General features: G+C 46.6%; 1 protein-coding gene across 1 annotated transcript; it reads right to left on the bottom strand.

Annotated features, from left to right (window-relative positions):
* Positions 1-8725: 8725 nt before the first annotated feature.
* Positions 8726-10170, bottom strand: LOC124688184 (aspartyl protease family protein At5g10770-like). Its single transcript, XM_047221899.1, has 2 exons — positions 10041-10170; positions 8726-9948 (listed from the first exon to the last, which is right to left on the bottom strand). Exons 1-2 carry the CDS (start codon positions 10168-10170, stop codon positions 8726-8728), a joined length of 1353 nt encoding a protein of 450 aa, XP_047077855.1.
* Between the last annotated feature and the right edge of the window lie 4215 nt (positions 10171-14385).

The raw sequence follows: 14385 nt of genomic DNA, 5'->3' as shown, positions 1-14385 counted from the left end.
CGAGACTTATTGTTTGATCCTGGACCTTGTGTTTCACAACATAATACTTAACCTCAATTGGTTTCGTAGCTATACTCGACTTGTTTTTGTGAGCATAAAATACTGCAGACTCATTGTCGCAGTACATTTTTAGTGGTTTGTCAATACAATCTACCACTTTCAAGTCGGGTATAAATTTCTTTAACCATAATGCCTGCCCCGTGGCTTCATAACATGCTATAAATTCTGCATACATCGTGGATGATGCAACTATCGTCTCGTTTGGAGCTTCTCCACGAAATAGCTCCCCCTGCAAGGGTGAATACATATCCAGATGTGGATTTTCTATCATCTTTATCCCCCACAAAATCTGCATCTGAATACCCTCTTATTTCTAGGGAATCAGATCTTCTGTATGTTAGCATGTAACTCTTTGTGCCTTTCACATAACGCAATGCCTTCTTTACCATTTTCCAGTGTTCAAAACCTGGATTTTCTTGATATCTACCGAGTACTCCGGTGATAAATGCTAAGTCAGGGCGAGTGCACACTTGTGCATACTGTAGGCTTCCAATAGCCGAAGCATATGGAACCGCTTTCATTTGATCGAGCTCGTATTGATTTTGGGGACTTTGATGTTTCCCAAAACTGTCGCCCTTGACTATAGGGGCAGGTGTGGCACTGCACTTATGCATATTATACTTACTTAGAATCTTTTCTAAATAAGCCTTTTGCGATAGTCCTAACACTCCATTATTTCTATCTCGATGAATTTCTATGCTCAAAACATATGACGCTTCACCAAGATCTTTCATATCAAAATTTGAGGACAAGAATTTCTTTGTCTCTTGCAGTAGATAAACATCACAGCATTCGCAGTATCTGTCTCCCTCTCACAGTACATCAACACAATTCGTCATAGAGATAGTCTCTACTCGATTATATCTGCACCTAGTCGATCCAGCAATGTAAACAACACTTTTCTGTCAGAAATGTGCAACTAGACCGAGTTGCACTTTTCTGTAAATTGCAGTTGCACTTTTCTGAAGTAGCTGACACTTAAGAAAATCTTAGTCAACTGAGACATAGATACACCCTATTACATATCATAGTACCAACTGAAATCACAGACCAAATGACTGAACTAACATAGTTTCACTTTCATGGTGTTGTCTTGAGTATCAGCCATGAAACAAGTTTTTAGGTAAGACTGAAAACAAGACGAGTACATCTGCTTGACCTCAGCCTGCCTCTTCTGCCAGAACCTATCGACAGCTTTGTTCCCTTAAAAAACAGTCGTTAAACAGCATAGATGAGGAGCAACCAAAATAAAGAAAACAGCATAGATGAGCAGCAACCAAAAATAAAGAAAACAGCATAGATGAGCAGCAACCAAAAATACATCATAGATGAGCATCAAAGCTTCCTACCAACAGAAAACAGTAACGTCCTCTGAGCTCTTTTAATCCGGATTGGTTTTGGTTAGGGCTCTGGGTGTAAACTTAAGGTCACTCTTCCATGTTCCTATGTGATGGTAGTAGATGCACAATCTATGGCACCAAATTTTGATGATAAACTTTTTATTGCAAAGCATACTAGACTAGGCTGCTCCCCATGGTATTCTATCCCTCATCTGATCATTAAATTGAATGTGCAGAAACGTGATTACTTAATTTGGTAATTAACAGAAGTACAGGAGAACAAACTACAGTGAGGTTAGTTAAGATGTTTCGGAAACTTTACTGAAAGGAAGCATGGAAAGCAGGGGCAGCGAGGGATCCCTCTTTTCCTCTCTCTCTCCCGCGACCTGCGCCGCCCCCCCGCGGCGGCCGGGCCGCGTCCTCTCCCGGCCGGCGCTCCCCTCCCCCTCGCGCTCCCCCCTTGCCGCCGCCGTCGGTGGGAGCCGCCGGGCCTTGCCTGGGCGGTGCCGGCGGCGGCGGGGTCGACCTTACCCGTGGCGGCGCTGGGGGTGTGGGGACCTTGGCGGGCGGCGGTGAACTTCGGCGGCCAGCGGTTTGGCGCGGCGGGGTGGAACCCGTGCGTCAGGTGGTGTGGAGGAGCGGCGGCGCGGCCGTTGGCGGCGGAGCTGCGCAGGCGGACGGCCATGGCAGGGCCTGCTCGGCCCAGATCTGGGCCCAGTTCGGGGCCCGGAGGGGCTGGGCGGGCGGGCTGCGCATGGCACGCCGGTGGTGCTCCCTGGAGGTGGAGTAGGTGCGACAGCGGTGGTTGGGTGGCGGCGGCGCTCCGGCCGGCCTGCTGCAACGTGGTAGTGGGGTCTTTGCGGGCCCGTTTGGGCCCGGCCTGGCGGGTTTGACCTCGCTGCCATGTCCGGTCGGCTACCGCGAAGGCGGTGGAGGTAGTTCCCTCCCGCTCGGCTGAGGTGCTGCTACCCCCAACCCGGCTGTCTCTCGTCTCTACGTCTAGGCCCTGCTCTGACGACCACAGCGCGACAGCAAGGATGGCTTCAAGATCGCGGTGGCGCGTGCTGGTGGGCGGCAAGTTTGGTGGAGCACGTCGAATCGTCCGGTTTTGTGGGTTGGTGGACGGGAGAAATCTTGTCGGCAGGCCCGACACTGTCGCGGTGACGCCTGCGGGTGTCGCCTTGCCTTCCTGAAGGGCGGCGGTAGTCCCTCCTCCCCAATCCCTTCCGCGTATCGGGGGAAACCCTAGGACTAGTCCGGGCGGCAGTGGCGTCGTCGTCACTTACCTTGTTGAAGGTGTTGCTTGATACGCGGCGCTTCGGCGTGCTAGGAGTGTGGTGGCATTTTTCGGAGGGCGCAGCGGTTGCGAGTTGTTCTTGTTCTTGTCAAGCTGCCGGTGTCGGCTTTGTTTTCTCTTGTTTTTCTTTTTGGGCTTGGTTGTGCTGCAGCCCCAGCGAGCTTGATGTATCGGTCGGTTGCTATATTAATATAGCGGGGCGAAAGCCTATTTCGAAGAAGGAAAGCAGGGGCAGCTGTTTAGTGCAGTTTCTAGGTAAAACTATAAATGATTAATTGAGCCCAAGATGGTTAGAACCGATCAGCGATCAGTGCAGAACCTAAGAACATCAATCAATAATGAATGTCCGATGTGAACACTTCACTGCGTCAAGACACTGTACTTCTCAATCAGACTTCCATCAAACACTAGGCAAGCAAACAAGATGTCATGCAGAATCAAGAAAATTAAAAAGGAGCAAGCGGACTCCAAGCAAGAAAGATTCAGAGATCGTAGTGTAGTTGCTACAGGCAAGCTTGATGAATTCTAATGGTAATCTATCATCAAGTTTTATTTTTAACAATATGAAGCTTCAATGTTACTTCGGTCCCTCAACTTTGGTAAATCTACTTCTTCAACTGTAGTATTGGTGATGACATTTACTTGGGTATCTTTCTTATCCTTAATAATTTTTAATAGTTGATCTACCTTTGCAGTAAGCTTTTCATTCTTTGTCTCGATGATTAAGTTCACCTTCATGAGTAGGATCTTCCTACATGACATTAGGCATGGTTGCTGTGCATATCACCAAGAAGCTGTTTGGCCACATCTTATGGCTAGCCGATGAATGTGCCTCGAACTACAGTATCAAGCATATAATTAAAGTAAGATTAAGACCATTATAAAATAGATGAACAAGTAATCATTCTTCCATCACATGGCTGGGCTCATTATGGATTCCTTCAACCTCTGCCATGCAAACGCTAGTGGCTCGCCATCGTAAAGCCTGTAATGTTAAATCGAAGTTGCATGTTGCATAGTATGAGCTGTAGGGAAAAACTGAAGTCATAAAAATATTAGTGCATTCCTCTCATGCAATACTAGTGACCTTAGGAAAAGCTAGCAACCAATATTTTACCTTTCCTCTAAGTGTGAAAGAAAATAAACACAGCTTGATCGCACTGGGGTCAACATCTTTTATATGCATGATCAAATATCTCAGTAAATATACTTAAGTATAAACCTGAATCCTCAGCAGTTGAGCCTCTAAATTGATTTTGTTGAACCAAGCTTAAAACGTTAGGCTTAATTTCATAGTTCTTCTTGTGACAGCGGGCTGAATGATAGGTGCACGCATAAAATCGTCATTAGGGGTATCATATTCCCAAGCTTCTTTTATGACATAGTGACAATTTTTATGGTTGTTTGGAATAAGGTGAATAATAAAAAAGTACTATTTTTTGTGTTTTCAATAGATAACAAAAAGTAAATTAATAACAATGAATAAAAAAAATAAAAAAATAAAAAAAACTGACAAGGTCTCTAATAACCTCATGAGGATAGCGAATTGCTTCCCATCAACGACGCTAGAAAAAAAACGTTGATACCTTCGATCCGGATTTACGGATGTAGAATAATAGCTTTTCCCTAGAAGACCTAGGTTTATGGTCCTCAAATTCAGCCACCTTCTTCAGAACACCCGCACTTGCTGCACCTTCTACCATAGCACCTTCAGAGAGATTCGAGTTTAGTGCCAACCTCTTTCGAGCATTTGGATTTTGTAAAGAGAATTCCTCATAATCCATATCATCTGAGAGCACCGTAGTTCTTGGATCAGAAACAGCTCCTGCTGCAAAACCACCTCTTCCTCTACCACGTCCGCAAGAATGTATGTCTTCACCTCTACCCCCACGCCCTCTTCCTTGTCCTCGACCTCTACCACGCCCACGTCCGCCATCAGCCATGATGAAGTCTCCCCATTCAAAAGACTCTGGATCATGCTCCCCGGTACCGCACTCCTCATACTAGTGTCCAACCATACCACAATGAGCACAGAAATCAGGCATTTTCTCATACTTGACTTGATAATACTCCTTTTTCTCTCTTGTCATTGAAACAAATCTGCTCAGCTTCTTATGGACATCAAGCTTCACCTTCAATCTCACCAAGCTACCTATAAATCCTGCAGGTAATTTAATCTGTACTTCCGTAACTTCTCATACTCCCCTTGAAATTCCTCTTATCACATGCTCCTTCAAATAGATATCAGGTAGCTTGTGTATCTGAGCCCACACTGTAATTCTATCCAACTTAATAGACAGCGGGTTTGTAAACCCGTCATACTCCTCAATGATCAGAGCTTGATCACGGAAGCCATGGCCCCTGGTGCATTGCTTTGTTCAAATCCGCCAGACAGTTGAATTGTATAGTAAATAGGTTATCCTCAATTCTTCTCCACGTAACATCCCTTGCTGGGTTCCAGGCAGATCTCATATCCGAGAAAAGTGCACTGTGACTAAACCCTAGCTTCAATGTATGAACACGGGCAATAGCAAGCCACTTCGATTTTACCTCAGATTCAGTCACTTCATCCTCCCAGACGAAGTCTTCTACCTCATCATCCTCTATATGCAATATGCCCAACAGATCGTCCATGTTTTTGCCCTTCTTCTCCTTCCCTTTGCTCGACTCCGCATTGTCCGCCATGGAGTCCACTCCGGTCCCGTGAACAGGGGAACCCTCCTGGTCTTGATGATCTGACTCGATCGCCGGATAGATAGCTTCGGATCCTTGAGGATTCTCGGAAAAAACTCACGACGGGTTTGACGTCACCAGAGGAGACTAACCCTAGGTTTTTCGCTAGGGGAAAATTTTCTTTTCGCATTGCATTGCATGAGTTTTAAATTAGAATATAGATACCATGCTAATTCACATCACTCTAATTATTGTGATTATTAGATCTATAATTTACGGTATAAATTTAAAGATAACAAAGGTTACATAAAACCGTGGTTGGTACTAACAGCGGCGGTCAAGGATGTCACCTATGGGAAGTTTTTTTAAGGGAACTGTCACGTATGTTGAGTTAGTAAAAAACGTGATTTGGCATGTAAAAAAGCAAAGGGATAGGCGGGCACAGAAAAAATAAGATGTCGAATATCTAGCTAGCCACGAACCAACAAAAATCTATCTATCTATTATATACGAAAAGCAAATTACATAGGTTTAAAATAGAGATACCACGTTAATCCACATCATTAACGTGGCTGTTGCCACTTGAATGGAATGGTTGTTGCCGAGAACCTGTGCCCTGTTCCTAGTGTCCTCACGCGGCCCATCCCACGTCCCCGCTTCCTTATAACCACACATGGCATGTGATAGATGGTGCGTAGGCTGTCTCCTATAATTGCGGCGCAGAGGTTTCGCCCAAACCTTAAATGCGCCCCAGTAGCTGCTTCACAAAATAAACCCCGTTTCGGCACTCCAAAAATGGGAAACGGTTTGTCCGTGGGTCAGATTGGAAATCCCTACCCGGGGCCTTACATCCTATCGCAGGGCCCACACACATGCCCAATATGACCTCGTTCCGGCAAATTATGACATGCTGGAGGCTATTTCCTACGTCATTAGCCCAAAAAGTCATAGAACTCCGGATGTTATAGCCCTATTTCTATATCATATCTTAAGATTCCCTATGGTGTTTTTCAATGAAACACTAACCCGTTGACCACGCGGTCTACCCCTTCTATGTGATGTATTATTAAATACAAAAAAATATGATGCAAACATTACTAAGTTACACATGAAATGAAGCAAAAAAAAAAAATCTATGCGGCATACTTCTGACTTGTTAGGGCACAACGGCTCTAATGGCAAGACAGCTATCCCGAGGTTATACCATCAGCATAGGTCAGCGCCGTCATTTGACATTAGTCGGTACTCCATATTGCCACGTGTCAGGACATAAAAAACGAAGGTTGATATGCCGATGGCCACCGTCGGTCTAGGTGCATGTATGCCGGCGATTATTTTGTGCCAACAACCAGGTTTCAGACGTAGGCATCCAACGATAATACCGACGGTCTCAACCTTTGGCCATCAGCATAGCTCCAGGCCATCGACATAGTACCGTTTTCTTGTAGTGTAGTGACTAACTCAAGGCGAAATAAAAGGTGCAACAGCCTTACTGTTGGATCAGTTGTAATCACATCGAATACAAGTATTGCATGCACGGTGGCGAACAACGTCGACGATGTCAACAAGTGTAGCGGGGAGAGCTCTGGTGGTTGCGGATCAACTATCAGGTCTCTCGCAAGAGCATCACCTCTATGATAACAACAATAATGCAGCGTTACTGGACAGTGGACACCATGTCATCGTTGCTCTGGTGCATTGTGGATGAGAGGGAGAAGAAGAGAAGAAGCTGCTCCAGTGACAACCCAGATGGCCTCCTATAAGGTGGCATCTAGATAAGCGTATACGAGTGAAAACCCTAGCTCCCGCGAGCGACCGGGAGATCTATGGCAGCGCCTCCCCTCGGCCCTCCCCAGCCCCCCTTCTCCTCGCTGCTGCCAGAGGACGTCGCCGGGCAAAGCCCGTGCGGGGCCGGCGGCGGGGCCTTTTCTTCTCCCACGCGCGGCGGTGGAGGCGCATGTCTCTGCGGTTGTTGTGGGCGTCCCGCTGACGGAGGGCGCGACGGCGCGGTCGTCTTGGCGAAGGCGCTACGGCTCCGCGTTCCAGGCGGCTTCCTCGTGGCGGCGGCATCCCCAGGTGCAGTCGTGGCGGCGGGCGGCGTGGGCTTGTGTCGGCGGGCTGGTGGAGGGTGATGGGGTCGCCGCTGACCCGACGCGTCGTGCTGTGCTCGTCCGCCCATGGAGGCCTGGTGTGCCGGCGGCGTTGCGGTTTGCGGGCCTAGATGGGCTTGCACGGGCCCAGATGGGCTCGAGCGGGCGACTCCCCCTCCTTGGCAGGGCTGGCTCAGCTCTGTATCTGCGTCTACGGAGGGCTGTCCCCTTGGTGGCCCTCCGGCGGCGGTTGTGGCCAAAGTGCTCCGGCGGCAGCAGCGACCAAACTACCAGGAGCAGACCATCTCGGTCTCGTTTCTGGCCGGTTTTGGGGAACCCTAGGTCTGACTTGCCGGACCGGGCAGCGGCGGCGCAGCAACGTCGTCCCCTTCTTGAAGGCGTTGTTTTGGCTGCGAGGGATGGCTCTCGGTGATGGTAGCCTCGCCGGTGTCTGCTACTGCTCAAGGTGTGAGTCTCTGGAGCGCAATGTACACCATCGCCAACATGCTTGTCGATCCATTCCCAAATTTGGCCACACCCTGCCAATCGCGCGCTTCATCTTCTAGGCGCATGATGTGGTACGTTGGTCTGGACAGCTTGGGAAGTTGGTCGTGTTGTTGGAGAGTTGGATGTGACGCGGTTTGGAGACTCTGTGCCCCGCCGCCTCGCCATTCTTGGGTTGAGGTTGGGCAAGGTGTGCCTGACGTCGGTGTTGTAAGCCAAAAGGCATGTGTGGTGTTGTAGCCATTCTTGACGTTTCTTATCAGCTAAATACAATAACGCGCACGAGTTGTTGCGGGTTCTCGAAAAAAAATAGAAGCGTTGCACTAGCTCCAAGCGAACACGATGGGCGTCGTGCTACTAGATGTTGTTGCGGCGACCGCCAGCTCTCTCCGGTCGGCGACCGCCAGCTCTCACGTCTTTTTTTTAAATAAATTCTACAAAATGGCATCATACACGGTTTGGCTCTCAAAAACCATTTGTATAGTAATAGGACATCCCACATGTTTTGTATCAACAGACCGTGTGTGATTTAAGCACATGGTTTTTTTTAGCCGTTAGTAAACGTGTATCGTTCACCTTTCGACTGTGCGACAGTAAGGTTTACCGTGTCTGACAACTATTTCAACGGTGTGCGAAAGCCTGTTCTGTACTAATGTCGTCAATCCCAAAGGATTTTTTTTTGCGGGTAAACCCAAAAGGATTTAAGCCAATTGCAATCACGTTTCACAATCAGACGATGTGGTTTGCTGACAAGGACCATTTTAGCACCCGGCCGAACGGAACCCGAAGACGCTCTGGCCGACGTTGTGCAGCACCTCCAACGTCCGCTGTTGCACGTTGCCGATGAGGCTGAGGCCGCTGGTGCCAGCGAAGGCAAGGCAGTCCTCGAGGATGATCCCGCTGGCGTCGAGGTCCACGACGGCGCCGCCTCCGAGCACCAGAGCGACGGTGGGTATGGTGACGTTGTCCAGCCCCGTGAAGTCGTAGCACGTGTCGAAGGGGCTGAGCGGCGGCGCCTTCGGGTACTTGGTCATGCGCGCCCTGAACGCCGACCTGAGCGCCGAGTACGCCCTCGTCGGCAGCCGCGTGATGACCGTGCCCGAGTCCATCACCGACCCGGCGGCGAAGACGGTGGGCGAGATCCCGAGCGGGCTCCCGTCCACGCGGATGTCTTCGAGGAGAAAGCGGTAGAACGTCGGCGCCGTCTTGCTCCGGAGCATCGGCGTCGTCACGAAGCCCGACGTGCTGTTGGGCGCGCCCAGTGTGAGGAACCCCGGCGTGCTCGTGGTCGCCGGGAGGCAGTACGAGAAGGCCTTGCCGTAGGTCGCCGCCGTCTGCGACACCAGAGACTCCACGTCACCGCCCAGCCCCATGAGCCCGTCGGTCTGGTCATCGAACCCGTCCTCATTGTGGCTGCACCCGAACTGGAACTTGCTGACCGTGCTGGTGGCGGCCAGCGCCAGCGTGTCGGAGCCGTACGTCCCCGTGGTGTTGGAGCCGTCGCCGTACCTGACGATGTACTGGCACTGCGATCTCGAGCAGCCGTTGCCATCCCCGCCAAGCTGCGCGCACGGCGCGGAGCTGCAGGAGAACGGCACGTAGGTGGTGGACTTGGCGGGGTCGAACAGCGAGCCGTTCGGGGCGTGGCACGGCGGGACCGGGCAAGGTTTGCACTGCACCCATGACACGTCGCTGCCGGTGTCGATGATCATGGTCTGCTTCACGGCCGGGGAGCCGATGCCGACGGTGATCACGTACTCCAGCGTGTCCAGTGCTTCCCCAAGGTTGATCGGCACGGTAACCGCCGCCGATTGCTCCAGCTCATCGTTGCCCCTGCTGAACTTCCGTTCGATGTATTCAGCTCGGAGCTGGTCTCGCCGGAGCAGCTCCCCGATGCTTGGCCCGTCGGTGGATGCCACCGGTGAGCACGGGCCATACCGGTGGCTTAGCTGCACCGTGGCTCCACTGGACGACGATGGAGTCACTGCAAACGATAGTGATTAACTACAATTGCAGTTTCAAAAATTGAATATGGGCATGCCAGTTAATCATGTGTGCACGACTGCACGTACGTACCGAGTGGCTCGCCGCAGATGGCCTCAGCCTTCTGTGAGCCGGTGGCGAGAACCTTATAATCCCCTGCACGAGCAGGGAGAGAATGGTAGCCGCAAAGCACGAGAAGCAGCAGCCTCTTAACCGACACCATGACTGTTCGATCCTTGCTAGCTTCTTTTTAAACTGAACCTTGCTATGCTAGCTTCTTTCTCAAAGCCAATGTTGGTTTGCAGCCCTGAACTGAAATCCCAACTTAAATACAGTAGATACTAGAGGAGTGGATAAGAGTGCAGGAACGCAACCCCTCGCAATTTACACCCTGCTAAAGCGTATGCAGATTGCAGACAAACGCACTGCTTAGTGTTCAAGTATTTTTCTTCGATGCTGATCTGTGATGGTATTGATAGGTTGGTTTACACGAGATTTTAAAATTTGGTGTCACTGTCTGCTACGATAACTTAATTAGAAGGTCGCGGCCGAAACCAAGTCGACACGGTATCCATGGAGAGGGGATATTCATGTATCAGCTGATCTTTAACCAAACTTACAGTTAAGAGTCAAATTAGTAAGTATTTCTTTCCGTGCGTACCCGTGCAGGTAGCATCTTCGTTGTCAAGATATATATCGCTGTCTTTCCATATGTGTATGCTCTATACATTCCTACTGTTTTATTTCTTGAATTCTTCCGAGCAATTATGCTATGCATCTTTCGTATGCATAGAAAGGTAAAATCCATTTATAAGTGTGATGTCATACGAGTATACACTGAAATGGTCCACATGGCATCACATTGGAATTTTGATTTAACTAGAACCATGTTGGCGAAGTTACGCGAACAACACATCTTGAAGTAGTGTATATAATTTTGAGGTACTTGAAGGGACTCCAGAAAGGGGACTGTTATTTGAGAGTAACAAGCATCTCATGATAGATGGGTACTATGATGTAGATTGGGCAAGGTTGCCTAGATAATCATAGATCCACCTCAGGTTTTGTGTCTTTGTGGGTGGGAACTTGGTATTGTGGAGAAGCAAAAAGCAGGATGTTGTGTCTAAGTCGACTGCTGAGGCAGAATATAGAGCTATGGCTCAAGGGCTAAGTGAGATGTTTTGGACAAGAAATTTACATGAAGAATTGTAGATATTGAAAACTAGTTGTCTAAATATGTGGTGTGGTAGCAAATCAATAATCAACATACCAAACAATCCAGTGCAACATGTGCAACATGATAGAACCAATATTGTGAAGATAGTGAGGTTTTTCATCAAAGAAAAACTAGATGATGGGACTATCAAAATAAAGTATGTGAGTTAGGCTAACAAATTGCAGCCTGCTTGACTAAAGGATTGTGGACTAAGAAATGCATATTGATAGAAATGATAGATATCTATCACACCTCTTGAGGGAGAGTGTTGTATGTGTGACCCAAGCCCATACAATCCATGTATATAAGGCATGTGGTCTGCCTGACCTAATTGAGGAATAGAGAGAGAGCACGAGCTGCTCCTGAGTGCGGCTGCTAGGGACAACCAAGCTACATGTACATCCCCTATTCCACATTATGTAATTAGCCCTTTTATATAAGTACTATAGAAAGCAATAGGGGTCTTCCCAACTGTTCAAGGTTTTAAAGTATTGCTTGATCTTTAAATTTCCAATGTTGTTTGGCAATTGCTAGAGAAGAGCACCGGAAGATTTTCAGATGTCCGGTTGATAAGATTGTTCATAAAGCATCTGCAACCGCATTCTCAACATTTGTCTGGATGAATACCCGTGTCAGGGCAGAATCTGTAGGTGACAGGTCATTTGACATGTTTTGGTTGTGTAGGTTTTGAAGAGCGAAAACTAATGACTAGAGTTTTGTTAACTTAATGCATTTTAGGTTTGTAAGGCTACTACAACCAGTTTTTTGCTTTTAAGTGAACTTTCAATTATCACGCAACACTAGTAGAAAAAAAGCTTATGTTTGGAGCTGCCCGGAGCTTTAGCACCGGTTGGGCTACGAATCCAGACTAAAGGGTGCATTAGCACCGGTTCGAGCGAGATCTTTGACGTCGCGGGAACCCGTAGGGCTTTAGCACTGGTTCGTGCGGGACCTTTAGCACCGGTTCGTGCCACGAACCGGTGTAAAAAGCTTTCTAGGTTTTTTTGCTCCCCACGCATCCCCATGTGGATCGCTTTTTTAGCTTTGTAAAATACAAAGAAAATGATAGAAAATTAAAAAAATAAAATCTTTAGAGATTCATGTATGTTAGGCAACCTACTATTAGGGGAAATTAACAAATTTGAATTTCAACTTTTTTGCAAAAAAAATTTGAAAAAGGTAAAATGGCATTAACTTTTGCATACGACGTCGGGAAAAAATGTATAATATATCAAAATGATCATGGGAGTAAGTTACATCCGAATTCACCCAGGATTACCTGGTGAGCCAATTTTTAGATTCTCAAAATTCCAAATGAAAATATGAAATAAGGAAGATTTTAGTTTTTGCTAGAAATTCAGGATTTTATATATTTTTATTTTTAAAAAACTAAATTAATAATTCCTTCCTGCATAAACATTACTATTACTTAACCATAAAGGTTAGCCAATTTTTAGATTTACAAATTTTCAGGTTTTTGCAAAAATAAATTGAAATTTTAAACACAAAAAATTATTGTTTATTTATTTAATTATTCAAGATTACTTTTGTTTATTAAAAGAATTATTTGGAATTCAAAAAATAAATAAGTGTGATATCGCGACCGAGCGGAAAATTTTACCACGAGTAAGTAATTTAACTAGAGATTAAGTGTATTTAGAGACTAAACTTGTCAAATAACTAAAATATTAGAAATTCTGCAAAAATAGAAAAAATAGGGAGTGGAAAATAATTAGAAACAAAATTGGATAAAAATGGCACTAGTAGCGGGTTTTGCCGCGGCAACATTTTGTGGCATTTTTTCTGCCGTAGCAGCTGGTGCTAAAGGTCATCTTGTCTGGGCGCTCTGTCGCCACCACGTGGTACCCCTTTAGCACTGGTTCACAGTACAACCGGTGCTAAAGGAGGGAGCCTTTAGTGCTGATTGCTTTGCACCGGTTGCACAACCGGTACAAAAGCCAATTACGAACCTGGTTGTACTTATTTTATGAGGTTAGTGTTCCTCACAAATTAGAGAGGAACAATTTCTCATTGGCCAAAAATTATGTGGTACTTTGAGATTCAGAAAGATGAGATTGTATAGTACCTGATGTAGGTTGGTGAAACTTCGGTAATCCAAGGAATCATAAAATATCCCTGGCTATGATATGTGTGATGCGGTATTTCCAAATTTACTTCTTATCATCTGTTACCTGCACTGGAAAATGCTGAAAATGCCTGCAATTCTACAACACAGGTCACGGCATGTCAGACCGCTATATAGGCAGTGGACGAAGGTCGTTTGTCCATCTACTAGAAATAAAGGTTGTATTCATCTCTTTGATAGAGAGCCTGGTGTTTGTGTCCCCTTTTCTAACAAAGTATAATCAAGGCCTAAACTGTACAATTATAGACAATTATTTTTCGAAAATTCGAACAACATACGCAAGAGCCATAACAAATAGTTGCTGCCTATTTCATGGGTATCTTTTGCGCGTGTTCCACTCTCACTCTGCCCAGAGAGGGGCGATGGGTTGAATTTGTTACTACAATCAAGGTTGAGAGAACCACCTCTTAACCTTGAAACCTGACCATTTACACACCATCTTATTACAAGCCACACAAGCAAGCAACATGCCTTATCGACGACTACTACCTCCATCACATATGTAAGATGTTACTACAACTAATATACTTCTTAATCTTATATTATAAGAGAGGCAGTATAAGTTTAGAACAGCTGACCAGCAACACATAAGCATATGTTGTTGTCACAAAACAACCCAACGTCAACATGTAGTAGTTGACAAACTTTTGGTCCACCTAGAGCTTGTTTGGATGCACTCTAATTCTACCCAAACGAGCCCTTCATGTCCCTCCCTTACCTCGCAATCACAATCCACAAACATGTGGGCGGTTGTAATATTCCAGGTTTAGAGTCTACAAAAAGAGAGAATAGAGATGTATGTATTGCATTCATGCATAGAAAATCTGTGAAATTTTTGCGCTTTCAAATGAAACTTGTCACAGTAACTGAAGTTTCACTTGACTTGGTGGAATTGAAGTAGATCACCAAGTCAAGCGCTATAAACTTCACTGTGATCTTTGCTAAAACCTTGTTTTGGGTAGAGATGATTTGATCTTTGGGCTAGATCAAATGGGATTACCTTTACTATAACAACACCTTAAGTGAGGATCAACTATAAGATTTTACAAAAGATCTCAACATGGTATTTCTTACAA

The sequence above is a fragment of the Lolium rigidum genome, chromosome 2 (genome assembly GCF_022539505.1).
Source record: "Lolium rigidum isolate FL_2022 chromosome 2, APGP_CSIRO_Lrig_0.1, whole genome shotgun sequence".
Taxonomy (NCBI): Eukaryota; Viridiplantae; Streptophyta; class Magnoliopsida; order Poales; family Poaceae; genus Lolium; species Lolium rigidum.
This window is presented reverse-complemented; position numbering and strand designations above follow the sequence as displayed.